Source organism: Fundulus heteroclitus, chromosome 13 (genome assembly GCF_011125445.2).
Source record: "Fundulus heteroclitus isolate FHET01 chromosome 13, MU-UCD_Fhet_4.1, whole genome shotgun sequence".
Lineage (NCBI taxonomy): Eukaryota > Metazoa > Chordata > Actinopteri > Cyprinodontiformes > Fundulidae > Fundulus > Fundulus heteroclitus.
In genome coordinates this window covers 22,568,462-22,584,218 of record NC_046373.1, presented here as the reverse complement: position 1 = coordinate 22,584,218, position 15,757 = coordinate 22,568,462, and the positions used below count along the sequence as shown (strand labels likewise).

The window sequence follows — 15,757 nt, the reverse complement described above, 5'->3', positions numbered from 1 at the left end:
TATATTATATAGAGGGTTCTCCACATTGTCAGACTTCTCAGGTTATCATATATTTTTTAAAGTTGCCTTTAGTCGACATATACAACATAAAACCAGAACCACCAGACTGCTAAAGCTTTCTAAATCTGTTTAAATTCTGACCTGCTGTTTAGATTAGGTACTTTTTAAATATGTTATATAAATATATATTGAAATTTGTTGATCTCACAATGGAGAAATTCACTTCTGCATCTTAACCCATCCCCCCTTGGGGAGCAGTGGGCTGCCATGTGCGGCGCCCAGGGAGCAATTGGGGGTTAAGGGTCTTGCTCAGGGACCCAGAATGGCAGCGTGTGGGAATTGAACTCAGAACCTCTAGGACCGAAGCTCTGTGCTCTAACCACTAGGTCACCACTCCCCTAAAGAGAATTAAGAATGAACTACTAATTCTTTCTCTAATTATCTCTTTAATATCCCAAAAAGATATGGTACCATTCTGTTTACAGCTATTATTCAATGAAAATAAAATAATTTTCTTAAAGATCCAGAATTGAACAGCTAATTTGAACAAAAATGGTGCAAAATTCCCAAGTTATCAGTCACTTAAGTGAACAGCACTGCAGATGGGACTGGCGGTTAAAAACAGTTAATTTTTTTTTCTCTTCCTGCAGAATAATACGCAACAGAACAAGGACAGTAAGAATGTTGCATTTTATTGAGTACAAACAGATAAAAACTAAAGGAAATAACATCCTGTGTTATCCTGTGTAACACACACACACACAGAGGGTGTCAGAGAGTTGAGCGGCTTCTCAGGTGAAGAGTCTGATGGTGGCGTCGGCGCCGGACGAGAACACCCAGGGCTGCGTGGGGTGAAAGGTCACGTCCAGGACGCCGAGGTCATGAGTGATGGCGTGACCTCTGAGAACTTTGACTGGAACGATCAGCGGATTCTGCAGGAGGTCGCTGGAAGGGAGAAGCAGACTTGTAACGCCGTCCTTCGTAAAAACACGCGTGGTGACGTGAAATGAGTGCGGTCATTACTTGTAAACGGTGCCGTGACAGACGATCACTGATCCGTCGTCGGATGCGGAGGCAAACAGTGGGTAACCTCTGTGATAGGCCACACTCCTCACCGCCTTCTTATGGTGTCTGGTGGACAGGAAGTAATCAAATCAATCAATATAAAAGATCCAACCATTTTAAAAACAGAATTTCACTGAAAAATGTTTAGTCTAGCAATTCAACATGATAAGGCAGCATATACCTGTTAAAGCAGCTTTGCTGTTCTTGCATGCCATGATACTTTCTCATTTATCTTATTGTGTTACTGTATGGGGCCAAGCCTCCCAGACAACAGTTAAACCTATTTTATCACTAAAATTATGGATCAGAAACCAACTAGGTGGCATTACTGTTTGATTGTACAGAAATATAAGCTTTTAGATTTTGATAGTTTTATTAAGTTTTCTTTTCTTAAGATGATTTTTAAATGCACAAACAATATAGCTCCAGCCGTACTCTGTCCTTTTGTGACAAAAATAAATACACAGAGAGTTAATACTAGGAGAGCAGCGGGTGGCAACTGTATAGCAGAGGGGCGCAAAACCACTTTTGGACAGTCAAGTTTCTCAGTGATAGGGATCCGTCTTTGGAATGAGTTAAAAACGGAAATAAAAATAGAAACTGACCTGAAAACATTTAATAGAAAGGTGAAACATTGGCTGAAAGAAAATCAAATATGTGAACATTGAGTCATTATGATTATGTTGGATGTGAGGTGTTGTTTTGTGTAATGTTGTTAGGATTGTGTAAAATGTTAATGGTTGTCTTTTATAATGTATTTTATATATGATTGTGCAATGTGAGCTACGTTTTAGGAAAATGTATTTTATAAAATGTAGTCCCCTGACAGGGGACTGAGGTTGCAAATTAGCCTATAGGCTAGAAACCTTTCATGCAACACATCTACACATTTTGTTATGGCTCTGCCTATTACAATTATGAATGTAATAATGTGCGCTGCATTGTCCCTGACAAATAAACAAATAAAAAAAATAAAATAAAATAAAAAAAACCAAACAGTCAAGCTTCCAATTTTATATCATATATAAATGATTTTACCACTATACATATATATACCATTTTAATTGATTACAGGTAATAGTTAAAGTAAAAACTCAACCATCTGTTTCTCAGGTTTTAGATTTTATGATACCAATTAAAATAAAAACAGATTTTAAATACGGGAATATTTTAATATGGCCTAAATGACGATGGGGGGAGCCATGCAGACTAAACACCCTTCACACAGAGGGTAAGCCACAAAAGGGTTTTACTAAAGAAGCTGCCTGTTCAGCGCTGTATCCACGCATACCATTGGAAAGTTTAGTGGAAGATAAAAGTGCAGAAGAAGAGGAGCACAATCACCAGGGACTGAGAGGATTGTTAAGTAAAGCCCATTCCAAAGTTTGGGGGAGTTTCACAAGGGATGGACTGAAGTTTCAAGAAGCATCACACACAGACGTAGAGCAGGAAAAGGCATAAATGTGTCAGACTCCTTAACCAGAGACAGCGTCAGAAACCTCTGACCTAGATTTGGAGAGGAAGAACCGTGAACGTACATAAGACATCCTCTGCCTCATTTCTATTTTGTATTTTCTTATCTACTTCTTTTGGATCCACCGTATAAACGAGGACACACTGTATATACCTGATGCACCTTGTCCTTTTTCTGGCATCTTCTTCTTCTGATTACTGAGCCGATGTGACATGTGAATTTCTCCAATGTGAGATCAATAAAGCCCATCTTATCTTATCTTAATTGGACTTTTGCTCTTTTCAGATGAAAGAAAATCCTGCATTTCATTTGGAAATCAAGGTCCCAGAGTCCAGAGAGGCACAGAATCTATGTTGCTTGAGGTCCGGTGTGATGTTTCTACCCTCTGTGATGGTTTGGGGAGCCGTGTCAAGCGCTGGTGTTGGTCCACTGGGTTTTCTGAAGTCCTCGGTCAATGCCGCCATCTACCAGGACATTACTGAGCGCCTCATGCTTCATTCTGCTGCCAAGCCTCATGAAGATGTTGTTTTCATCCTCCAGCAGGATTTCACTTGCTTCCACCGGTACCAAAAGCTTGTTCTGTGCTTGAATGGCCAGCAAACTCTCCTGACCTCAACCCTATTGAGAAATCTACAAGGTATTGTCAAGGGGATTAGGGGAACGTGAGAGAAACCCAGAAACCAGACCCAACAATGCAGACGACCTGAAGAGTCTTGGGTTTCGCGAATACCCCAAAAGAACCAGAGGTTGATGTCCTCCATGCGATGCTGCATTGATGCAGTAATTAAAGCAAAAGCAACCCAGAACAAGCAGAGTTGGGTCCTGGTACAGTACATGAACATAGCTTTCAGCAGTCCAACATGTCTGTAGGAACAATCTTTTACAGTCTTATCACACTGTCAAATGTAATCAACTTTGATTACGTTTCTATTAATACCATGAATGTACATAAGACATCTGCCTTATTTCTATTTTGTATTTTTATTATCTTCTTTACATCTTTTTGATCCATTGTATAAACTAGGACACACTGTATATACCTGATGCACCTTGTCCTACTTGGCACCTTCTTCTTCTGATTACTGAGCCGATGTGACATGTGAATTTCTCCACTGTGAGATCAATAAAGCCTATCTTATCTTATCTTACATTTCTATAAATACAAACCGAGTCTTTGGACACAAAATCTGTTTTGTAAGGGAGACCTAAATTATTGAGATTAATCTGTTCATCAATAATTTAACAAATCGTTACTGACAGGAAATAGAAGTACGGGGAATAACGTACCGTAGCATCTTGTAAGGTTTTGTTGAAAGGTCGAGGTCGAACCAGCTCAGCTTGCAGTCGTAGCTCCCACAGATCACATGATCCCCTGCAGACAGAACGGTGAGGCACCGGCAGCGATTCATCAAAGGCTTTACTTAACGTGAATCCGTGGAGATCTGCCGTTCCCGTCCGTCCGCTTACCTCCGGAGTGCACGGCTATACTGGAGATCCACTTGGAGTTGGCTTGGAGCTTTTTGGTCATTTCCTGCTTGACCAGGTTGTAGATCCTGACCGAACGCTGCGTGGCCACAAAGAAGTAGGGCCTAATGGGGTGAAAGGCCACTGCCTGCACCAGGCCTTTGTTCCTCCTGAAGGGATTCTGGCTCCGTCGGCGGCTCAGCTGGTGGATGAACACCTGCAGGTGGCTGGAATGCTCCGGCATCACAGAGGCCAGGTAGTCTCCTTTACTGTGCCACGTCACCTGGTGGACAGGCTGAGGAGACGGATACTTCTCGGTTAATTCCCGTCACCTATACATTGTGCTTTACGAACTATTCTGGGGGATATCTCACTTTGGGATGTTGGATTTTGAGACGGATGCCCTGATTTAGCTCCTCCCCTTCGGTTTCTGACCAAACAACAGGCTGGGAGCCTTCAGAGGGGCCCTCCTCCTCCTCCTTCGCAGTGAGAACCCTCTCTGACGAAGAGACGACCTGTTTATCAGCCAGAGCTGGAGACAGGATCAACACCACAGAGTCCCTAAAAGCCAACAATGAGAACAAGTCATAAGACTGAAGACCGGTGAGGTGGACAGGAGATGAGCCTTTATGCTCAATAAGCAACAGGGGAGAAACGAGAGGACAAAAGATCCGTACACAGCTACAGCCACCAGACAGAGCGAAGGGTTCGGGTTCCACGCGACGCTCTTCACGGCCCCGCCCACCTGGACCGTCTTCATGCAGCGGGACGAGCACACCTCCCAGAGTCTGACTGAACCGTCGTCACTTCCTGTAGGTACAATAAACATACAATATCTGCATATAAATGACATCTTTCTGTCTTCTAATGTGTGTTGACATGTTTAAGGTTGCAAACTGGTGATAAAAACAGAAAATTAACTGAATTATTAAGACTACTGCTCATATAGTATGACTGGCCTGCTTTATTTCTTTATAAAAAGGAGCAGAATGGTCTATACTCCGAAGATTACGCAACTAAATCCAAACAACAAATACATGCAATAGATAACATTATTACAGCTTCAGTAATTAATGTTAGAATATTTAGTTTCTTATAAGTAAGAACAGATGTCTAATTATTCGTTGTGACAACTTATGCTGATTTTTCCCCAGCACTGCTAACCAGCAGTAGACCTCAGGGCTCATTACTCAGCTCTCTTACATTCTGCTTTTACTTGCTTTCCTTAAGCCGACTCTGACAAAAATTCAGTGCTTTCTTATAAATGCTGCGTCTGGGATACAATTATTTGCAGATTACTTGAACCCCATGATCAAACCAATGTTAAATCTCTAAATTGGGAAATGGACAGCTCTCAACTTCCTTCTGCTGAATTATAATTAAAAAAACAACAACAGGGATTTTCAATAATATTGAATAGTCTTTGTCCCTTAGGATCGTGGGTATAAATATCAAACCGAAATATATAAACATCTTTATCAATATGCTGGTGAAGATTCTCAGTCATCCAGGTCATGGTCATTCCAAAAAAAAAAAAAAAAATGTAAAAAACAAAGCAACTGGACTTGTTTTCCGTAGTTGAAGACGTTTCGCTTCCTCTCCCGGAAGCTTTCTCAATTCAAAAAGTCTGGAGTAATGTTGAGTAACAAGCTTTATACCATTGCCCAACAAAGGCCTTGTAATGGCTTAGACAACATGCAAATTCAATCGAAACAGGTCCACCCCTTAGTAATGGGCGGTCGTTAAAGCCATTAAGCCTGTCGGTCCAATCTGCTGGCTTAATGTCCAGAGTTTTTGAATTGAGAAAGCTTCCTGGAGAGGAAGAGAAACGTCTTCAACTACTGAAAACAAGTCCAGTTGCTTTGTTTTTTACTTTTTTTTGGAAGCATCTTTATCAATCAACTAAGCTGATTAGTACTCTATATTATAAGTCTGGTGGTCGGTAAAAGGAACCTCTAGTCGGAGCCTGTGGCTCCATCTGAACACCCTTAATAATAGCTTCTAGCTTAAGAAGCTATTTCTAGAGTAAGAACTTTATCATGGGGAGAAAAGGAGCTTCAGACTGCTGTGCTGATTTCGGACAGCCTTTAATTCTCTGACGTTATTATGTGACGGAAACGAGTCAAATTTACGCCTACAGCCTTCTGAAAATTAACTACGAAGTGCTCGCTCTCTTCTCTCCGGACATTTTCCTAGATTTCTGTGAGGGGGCTGTAATGACACGTCATGTCACGCAAAGGATTGTGGGATTCATTAAGGCTCCTTAACGGCGGTAAGGGCTGTCTTGGGGTTCCTAGGCAAAACTAGCTGCCAGAGGAAGCATACAGGCTCCTTTTCCTGCCTCCTTCCATCCTGACTGCAGTATCTGGACAGCATTTATCACGGTGACCGCTGACACACTTTAATTTTGGCTAAAGAGTTCTGACTCTATAAGGGTATTCACACAGAGCCTGTGTGTTTAGAAGAAATTTGACCAAAGCGTGACCCATCTGCTGTGTTTTGGCCTTTAGATCCGCTACCCTGGTCACATGACAGAAGATTAACGGATGGTTTCCTGTCTGATTGGAATGGCTTCCTTTACTCCTCTCTAAAACATTTGTCCTCTCTGTCCAGAACGCCGTCGTCCTCAAATGTGCGTCTCTTGTCCTTGAGATGCAGGCAGACAGCTGAATCCTGACCTGAAGAGTCGGTTCTCCTGTGCGATGCCAGGGAGACCGTTCACATTTGATTTAGTTGTTTTTTATTTTTTCTAACATTGACCTGGATGGCTGAGAACCCACAGCAGCAAAGTGCCTTTAACATTTTTACACTTGGGACTTTTTTTAAAGGAGCTTACTTGTTTCATTTGGTAATTTTTCTTCTACGGTTAAAGTGTCTTAGACCCCAGACTGAATACACACTGAGAAAAACTGCCAGCTTTTTATTTAATTAGGGAAAATGATGAGTTATGAACCGACGGAAGGAGTTATTACCTGAAACAAGCCACTGTCCTGATGGAGACACGCTGATGGATCGAACCAGACCGCTGTGACCTCGATACACCTGGACACACATGGGAACGCGGGCAAAGATCAACATAAAGCATCGTGGATGCATCTAATTCTGCTGAATCCTTTACGCTTGTGTTTATTTTACCAGAGACTGGGTCGTCGGGAACGGCTGCAGGTCCTTTGGTTTTGGGAGTTTGGGAATCAGATCCTCTGGGTTGACGTTCACCTGCAGGCAGACAGGAAATCATTAACGTCGCCGATCGGCTCCACCGGCTGGAATGAGGCGCGGCGAGCTGCTAGTCACCCTCATCTTCCTCTGTCGGGGACACAGGTAGAGGTCGAGGCAGCGCTCGAACCTCTCATGGATGAACCGAGAGAACGCTGGAACCTGACGGAGACCGGGATACTTCCTGGGAACGAAGGGCAGCCGCCTGTCCGACGGATCCTGCTGCTCCCAGAGAGCTCTCTGCGAAGGGGAAGACGGGAGGAGGAAGTGAGCAGGCGGACAAGAGAGGAGGAAGGAGAGGCGGAGGCGGCTCACAAACCTCCTCGTCTGTGAACATGTACTCTGGCGGGGGGTTGTAGGACTCCTCGTGACCCGGCAGAGGGATTTTGGGAGCGGGGAGGTGCATCTTGTGTTTGGCCAGAGACGAAGAGCTCTCACTGGCCCACAGGTCGTAGAAGCGCCCCCTGCTGTCGTCCTCCACCCGCCGAGGTTTGATCCAACCCATTTTGATGGCGTGTACCAGCTTCGAGACCTGCAGGTAGGCGGATTCAACCCGTTAGCGAGGCATAAGCCCAATGAAGCCGGCGTGGCTTGGTTCCAGGTCGCTTACCTTCTCCTTTTCGATCAGCGAAGGGATGAAGCTGCGCTTGTCAGCGGGTCTGTTTGTGACGGGATGGATCATCACGTCTTTGCTGAAGAACTCCACTGTGGGCTGAGAAAGAGGCAAAGCTAACGTTTAGAGCAGGGGTGTCAAACATACGGCCCGCCGAACAATTTAGTCCGGCCTGGTGGCTAAATGCATTATCATTATTCAAAAAATAAATAAATAAATAAACAAAAAATTTTATTTCCAGTGTCCTGTCTGGCAATGTGGCAATAAGAATTGTTGTCTTAATGCCAAAAAGAGCTCAACAGATTTGACTTTCATAAGTGGAGCAGTACGGCTTTTGCCATAGTGCTCCGCTTGATTTATGAATGTGAATAGTTTTATTATGATTCATGCGGGGAATATATCAAATTATAAAGAAAGAGGAGATAAAAGGAAGAGAATGATAAAACAATTATTGAAAAAAACCATGTACTTCGTTTAATTGCTGTGTTTTAACCAGCAGATGGTAGCGCTGAGCTTCAGATGTGGAAAATTGATTTTAAATAATTTCTTAATTTTTATCTGTTTGATGTATTTTGTCATGCAGGACAGTGTTTTTAAGTTCCAAAAAATGTGAATAAATGTTTTTCAGCATTGTACAATCACTGTGATCACTTCTTATGCACAATGCACTTAAGTAAATGTTTACCTGAGTAAAAGTATTGTTGAAATTGCACATACTTTGTATAAAACGCTGAGGTTATTCATAATATATTGTGTAAAAGTGAAATTAATTTAATATAAAAATCAACAACAAGTCCACATTTATTAGTTCTATTTAATCTAGCAATGAGTTTACTCGTGTGGCCCTCTTGACATCAGATTAAGCTGTATGTGGCCCCTCAACCAAAATGAGTTTGACACCCCTGGTTTAGAGGCTGGATCCACCGGAGTAGCAGCATGAAGCGGCAGGACGTCAGCATACCTCGTACTCATTGAAGTTAACGTCTCCAAACTGTCCTCTCTGCAGCCGCTTCACCAGCTCTATCTGCTCATCCGACAGCACGATGTCACTCGCCGTCTTCTTGTCATGGACCGTTTTCCTGCAGGCAGAACAGAAATTATTCACACCATGAGTTTGAAACAGCGATAAACGGGTTGGTGTGTTTTTTTTTTCCTGCCGGCTCACCAGTAGTCCGGGTTCTCCATTTTCTCCAAGAAGTCGTCGAGTTCGTCCTTGTTCCTGATGGGCTTGAAGATCTTCTTCCCGTCTAAATCGTAGCCAACATGAGGGAAGTCTTTGTACCACTCCATGGGGATGTTCCCCACCGTGTTCCTGATGTCCTGCAGGACGATTCAAGAGAGATGATGTGGAGGCGGTCAGCAGAAACACAAGAATCCATAATGCAGCCTGTTTTTCCCTGCAGGCTTTGGCTTCTTAAAGGTCTGAACTAGGGGTGGGCGATACGAACTTTAAATCTTCCGATATATTGTTGGGTATGGTCATGCCTTATTTGTCTTATTGTTTAGAAGTATAGGGAAATGCAAATAAAACAATTATTGTTAAGTTAGTTAAGTTGCAAAAAAAAGCTATAAGGCTTATTAATAAGGTGGGATACCGTGAACCAACTGATAAACTCTTCATTCAAAGCAACACATTTTTTTTTTACTGTTTCCTGTGTTTAATGTTGGATAATTTACTAAAAATAAAGTGAAAGAAAGAAAGAAAGAATGAAAGAAAGAAAGAAAAAAGAAAGTAAGAAAGGTATGTTGTGATAACAATAAGTTATGATAAAAGACTATACAGCTTCATGCAGGCTTTTTTAGGTAACAATGTGGCTGTGGCTGCGTGTCAATTACAGCCCAATAAGTACAAATACCGTTTTTTATTTTTTTATTTAACATACTGAAACTAAATTTTAAATATGTTTCATCAGGACTGTAGTTATTTAGACAAATGTGATTTTTATTGCCAAACTGCATCCAGAATAAATGCGTTTAATTCTATTTTTTAATTTACTGATGTTCTCAATAAACCAACAGTGGACAAAGTAGCAAAAATAACAATCCTGACAATACTGGCAGTTTTGGGGTTTTTCAGATGCCACTAGTTGGACGTTATCGCTGTCAAGATAAATCCAAATTTTTCACAGTAGCTATGCTTACAGGCACAAAATTTCACAATCGGATTAAAATGTATTCGGATTAAATAATCGGATTGAACAGTTTATATGGACACACAATCGATCTGATCATAATGTGCGTGTGTAAGCACCTGGTTTTATTCAGAATACAAACTCTGACACACATAGTTGTCAAATTCCCCAGGAAAAAAAAACAAAAACACAGAAGAAGTACTTCCTTCTTTGCAAAACAACAAAAATTATAAACAAAGCCGTATTATACGAGTTCATTTGTCTTCTGAGCGTCCAGACTAGACTTGCACGATGTTATAATTACGGTGGAAATGTTACTGATTAAGCAACAATTTTGAGCTCTTTTTTTGACACAAAAGTTTTAGCCTCGACATTTTTCCCCCACTGGCCAACGCAGAAATACGTCACATTTACGTCAGGCGCACAATCACACTCGGGTCAGTTTGCCACATTTGGAAAAACTTGAACCTGACAAGTGTTTATACTCACGTTGATTGGATTATTAATCGGCATTGACCATCCCTCTCATTCAGAATACAATTTCATTCCTGCTTTAGCTTAATCCGACTAAATTCAGATTGGCCTGTTTATGCAACGCATTTTTATTCCGATCGTCCCTTTGTTCCGATTACCTTTTTCCATGTAAACGTAGCTACTAACGATAAAATGATACTATAAAGAACCAGCCCCAGTTTGTACATGATGCACATGTTTAACAGAAATATATCCATCATTTAGATTTCTCTTAACATAAAAACTACTTTACAGCCAAGTAAAACAGCTGCAGTGTTTCATAGTGCTGCTCTCTTTCTACAACACTTAACTCAAAAATAATTTTAATATCAGGTAAAGTTGATCTGAGTAAACATGAAGAGCAATTTTCAAATGATTTCATTCATTAAGAGAAACAAAAGAAATCCGTAAAGAGGTAAATGCAGTACGGCCGGCTGATATGGACCAAAAATAATATCTTGATATTTTTTAGCCTGAATGCCGATATACGATATTTATCTCGATATGTTTTGCTTTTCATAAAATATTTATAAAAAAGGCATTTGTGAAACAAAGCTTTATCATAAATGTCTCACAGGCGGATTTTTCTAACAAACAGCTGGAGACAAATATGAGAAATGGCTGAACTATAACATACTGGAATACAAAACAGTATAAACAATCTTGATATAAACAATATCATCTTACCTTATTTCTCTTTTTAATAAATCTTGATTTATTGCCCAGCCCTAAAACTAAGGCATCAATACGACCTCTGAATCTGGTTTTAAGAGTATAAAATAACGCTCAATGTAAGAAGAAAATTAGCCTTACTGCGGACAGCTCCGATGTCCTTAAAACATCACGATATCAAGGACGCACAAAAACGTTCGGAGTATATGGCAGAATATGAGCGGACTTTATGACAGCAGGGAAGTTTAGGCTGCCTGATTAAAACTAAATTAACTCCTCCCACCTCCTCGTCTGAAGTGTCATGGTCGTATTCATCGTCTTTCTTCATTTCCTTTTCCACCACCGCTCCCTCCTTCTTTTTGCTCTTCTTTACAGTCGACTGCAGACAAAAGTAGCAAACAGGAGATTACAAGCCAAACAGGTGAGTCTCTACCTGCACATCAGCTTTGAGACTGATGCAGAAGTTTGATATACCTGCTCGCTATGCTCCTCTTCATCCTCATTTGCATTTGATCCGTCCTTCTCTTCCTCCTCCTCTTCTTCTTCTTCCTCCACTACCTCGTCATCGTCGTCGTCTTCAGAGTCACTCCCAGAATCCTCCAGTCCGGAGTAGACGCTGTCCTCGCTGTCAGATAAATCTTTATCATCTTCATCTTCCTCCACGGCTTTGTTGTTCAAATCAAAGAGCTAAGGGACAGACAAACATCTTTTATATTATCATTAAAACTTTATTTGTACAGGCAGACTCACTGATATGCAAGTTTTCATTTAGAAGAGAGACCTGTTAGTCTCCAAGGGTGGAGCAAGAAACTGCTGAACGACTGAATTCAGCTGATTTTCACCTTGACTGGTGTCCAGCTGATTGGAAACTCAGAAATCCAATTTTCTTCTGATCAATGAACCGTTTTTTTTCCATGATTAAAATAAAACTACTTTTGAGAGTGAAAGTTGTAGATGAAGAAAGACATTTTAAAGTTACCTATTTATAGTATCAGAGAGGTGTTTAAAAATTAAGTTGTAGGTGTAATAATGGCGAGTTCACACCGAACGCAATTTCAACTAATTTTTAGCAGGTTTTGCTCCGCTCTCGCTTTGCTCCACTTGCGCTACACGCGTCCTTCGCATTGCTTCGCCCCTGAATGAGCCTCTACACGAGGACAACATGTAAAACTCTCGCTCAGGTCGCCTCGTTCATGTTCTGTGTGAATGCACCCTAAGAAGACATTTAAATAGAAACAACTTTCATAAACTGCCCTGGTCCATTCAGGCTGCTACAGAGCGAGACAGAGAGAAACCATCCATGAACCTCCTCTGTGCTCGTTGCCTCCTCCCTGGCAGCTCCATGTTTATCCTATTTGGTCAAACGCATCTGCTGTTTGTCCTCTGAATACGTCCAAACCAATCTCAGCGTGGTCTATTTATTTTAAAGAAAAATAATCAACCTACAACCGACTACGGAACCGTGGCCCTGCCCTCTGTCCTTTCAGCGCCTTGTGCTGGACCACCTGAAATCCATCGCAGACCCTCTGCTGGGTCAGAGCCAACATGTGTGGAGACGACGCCGTCACCATGCAGCTCCTCTTCATCCTCCAGCACCCGGACTCTGCTGGATCCTGTCTGTAGACCTGAGCTCTGCCTTCAACACCACCATCATGGCTCTGCTATAGGACGAGCTCTCCCTGCTGAATGTTTTAGACCCAACATGCAGGTGAATCAGAGACTTTCTGCCGGACTTGAAGCAGCGTGTTCAGCGTCGTGCTTGAAGCTCAAATCTAATTTTGTTGTTGTTGCTGAAATCTGATTTTTTTTTTTAAGTGGCCGATCATACCAGTATTAAATGCGACCGGCATCGTACTGCTGTCTTAACGGTTTAAGAGCGCAAAGCGACCTGCAGAAGGAGATCCCACACAGCAGCACACATCATAGCAAGACGAATTAAGGTAAGAAGAAAGCAGCACAGCTATTAATGGTCTTTTATGGGGCGCTAGCTGCTGCTACTGTGTGTGGATGTGTGGAAAGATCCAGCAAAACGACGAGAAAGACAGGTAAAATGCGACATGAGCGTTCATACCACGGACGCTGTGAAAAATATCTGATAGGTATCCGAATTCCCAACACAACTGCAGAAGTTTGATATAGATATATTTGTACTTTGGTAAGATGCATTGATTTCAAAGTACTGAAGTATTAATTTTTTGGCTTTCCTGAAAAGTTATATATTAATAAAATTCTTATTAATGAGAAAGAAAACTTCATATGTGGCAATTACGTTGGAGCATATCTGAATTGCAATAAATTGGGCCAATTTACATAGCAATCTTTGTGTTTTATGCAGTTTCATAAACTACAGAGACATTTTTTTGCTACCTGATAAAATTCTTAATGAATCCTTCACAATGTAAAAATAAAAAAAGTAACCCCTGCAACTTTAATATTGTTGAATATTGCAATGCAGATGTCACTTATAACAGTAATCTGTATTCTCTTCACTCTGTCTTTCACGTCAATGAGGGAGATCGACTCTTACTGTCATTCAAAAATACACAAAGAGAGCGTAAAAATATGTAATCACTTTAGCGCTTATTCAAATGAAATTTAAATGAATCTAAAACTAAAGACAGGAGTAACTCACAATCACATCATGACAATTTTCCTGCGACTCTCCGGGAGGTTTACTACCTCGGTTCCTTAAACTCACCAGTCAGGTGTGAACATGGAGGCCAGGGAGAGCTGGCTGGGTACATTATGGCCAACGCTCTGCTTGATTGCATGCAAAATGGACAAATACTGCATATACCGTGAGATGGCAATGTCAATTTAGACACTGGCATGTTGGGCAGATCAAATTAATAATGCAGAATAAGGTTTTTGATATTGCTTGCAGGTGATACTGTTTTATATTTAAAGAGGGGAGGGGTAATATTTTATTACTTGATATTTAAGTTATTAGTAAGTGGTCCAAAAGCTGCACAAATGTGGACGAATTGTGATGTGTGGAAATTTAAATGACTGAAATTAATCGGTCTTTAGTGGTGATGGAGAATATTTAAGCTGGGCTGTCATTTCTTAGTTTAGTTAGTTCTTCTAACCCATTTAGAGTTGGATTTTCTCAAGGAGAGCAGAATTATAACTAATTCTAAGTTTATTATAACTAATAAACTTCATAAACTTAATGGACTCATTCTGGTCTGCAGCTCAGTTAGGCTTCATGTTGATAAAAACAACAGAAAAAAAAAACCTTTCCCATTTTCCTCCATCTCTAACCCCCCAGCACTGTTTTTGCCTTCTCTGTGCTAACATGCTAACAGCTAGCCACCGGTTCGCCATGTCGTCCTCCTCCTCTTCCTCCTGCTGGCTCTCAGAGGGAGTCTCACCTGATCTTCCTCCTCCTCCTCGTCCGGTTTACTCCTCTTTTTGTCTGTTTTCTCTGTTTTCTTCATCCCGACTCTCTGTCCAGCACTCTGCACGTTTCTTCTGCTCGCCTCCATGGAACCACGTGGGAGCGCCGCGGGTTCAAAGGTTACAGGTCATGACTCGAGGAACGTGCTCACGCTGGCGCCCCCTCGGGTCGGATGCATGAACTCAGCTGAAACGCTCAGAATAGAATAGAATAGAATAGAATAGAATAGAATAGAATAGAATAGAATAGAATAGAATAGAGTAGAATAGTGGGGAGAATCAAGAGTATCAGCAGCAAAGAATAAATTAGTAACGTTTTATTAGAAGGGTTGTGCATAAGACTGATATTACACTGTAATGAACATGAAGGAGTCTTTATGAATGTTTATGACTGTTGTCATTAAGTGTCATTGGGTAAAAAAAAGGGTCTGGAAGCAGAGAAGTGCGTATAATGGGTTAAAGGCAAAGTTTCCAGGGCCAAACTTTTCCCCAGGGGGGAAAGTTTGATTTCACGCTGAAAAGCACGGGCCCATAAGCATGGCATGACTGAAACATCTTTAGTTCAACTTTTTTAGTCCAACTGTTTTTAATATTTGCTTTTAGATTCGAGTTCCAACTTGCTTTTATTCTGTTTTATTTTCCTATGTTTTAATCACATAAAGCACTTTGCTTTGTCTTTGTACTGAAATGTGCTATACAAATAAATTTGCCTTGCCTTGCCTAAACAATGACACTTTTAATACAAAAGTTTTAATTCATTCAATTTAATTCAGTTCGATTCAAAAATGCTTTATTTATCCCTGAGGGAAATTAAATGTTGATGTAACTCATTTGGTCAAGAAGTTATTAAAGATGGTGATGGCTGTGGGCAGGAAAGATCTCCTGTAGCGGTACATGTTACAATCAATCTGCAGAAGCCTTTGATTGAAGAGACTCTGCTTTCTAATGACAATGTCATGAAGAGGATGTTCAGGATTGTCCGTAATTATTTAACAATTCATTTCATTCATATTTACAAAAATATGTTATATAAATACTTATGTTGTACAATTAATGATGAACAGTTTGTAAAAGGGCCACCTTTGAAGCTCTACAGCTTATAATCAAGGACCCATATATTTACATCACAACACAGAGCAACATAGTAACCTAAGAAATCAAACTTATAAAATTCACACCCTGCCACCTGCACACATCATTATTACTTAT

General features: G+C 41.0%; 1 protein-coding gene across 1 annotated transcript; it reads right to left on the bottom strand.

Annotated features, from left to right (window-relative positions):
* Nucleotides 1-671: 671 nt before the first annotated feature.
* Nucleotides 672-14,677, bottom strand: bop1 (BOP1 ribosomal biogenesis factor). The gene is made up of 16 exons (XM_036145412.1): nt 14,524-14,677; nt 11,624-11,836; nt 11,433-11,528; nt 8,998-9,152; nt 8,794-8,911; nt 7,830-7,931; nt 7,539-7,751; nt 7,298-7,459; nt 7,139-7,219; nt 6,976-7,045; nt 4,681-4,813; nt 4,378-4,564; nt 4,007-4,298; nt 3,827-3,911; nt 1,024-1,131; nt 672-945 (listed from the first exon to the last, which is right to left on the bottom strand). The coding sequence occupies exons 1-16, from the start codon at nt 14,635-14,637 to the stop codon at nt 792-794; spliced, it is 2,283 nt and encodes a 760-aa protein (XP_036001305.1). The 5' UTR covers nt 14,638-14,677; the 3' UTR covers nt 672-791.
* Nucleotides 14,678-15,757: the final 1,080 nt, after the last annotated feature.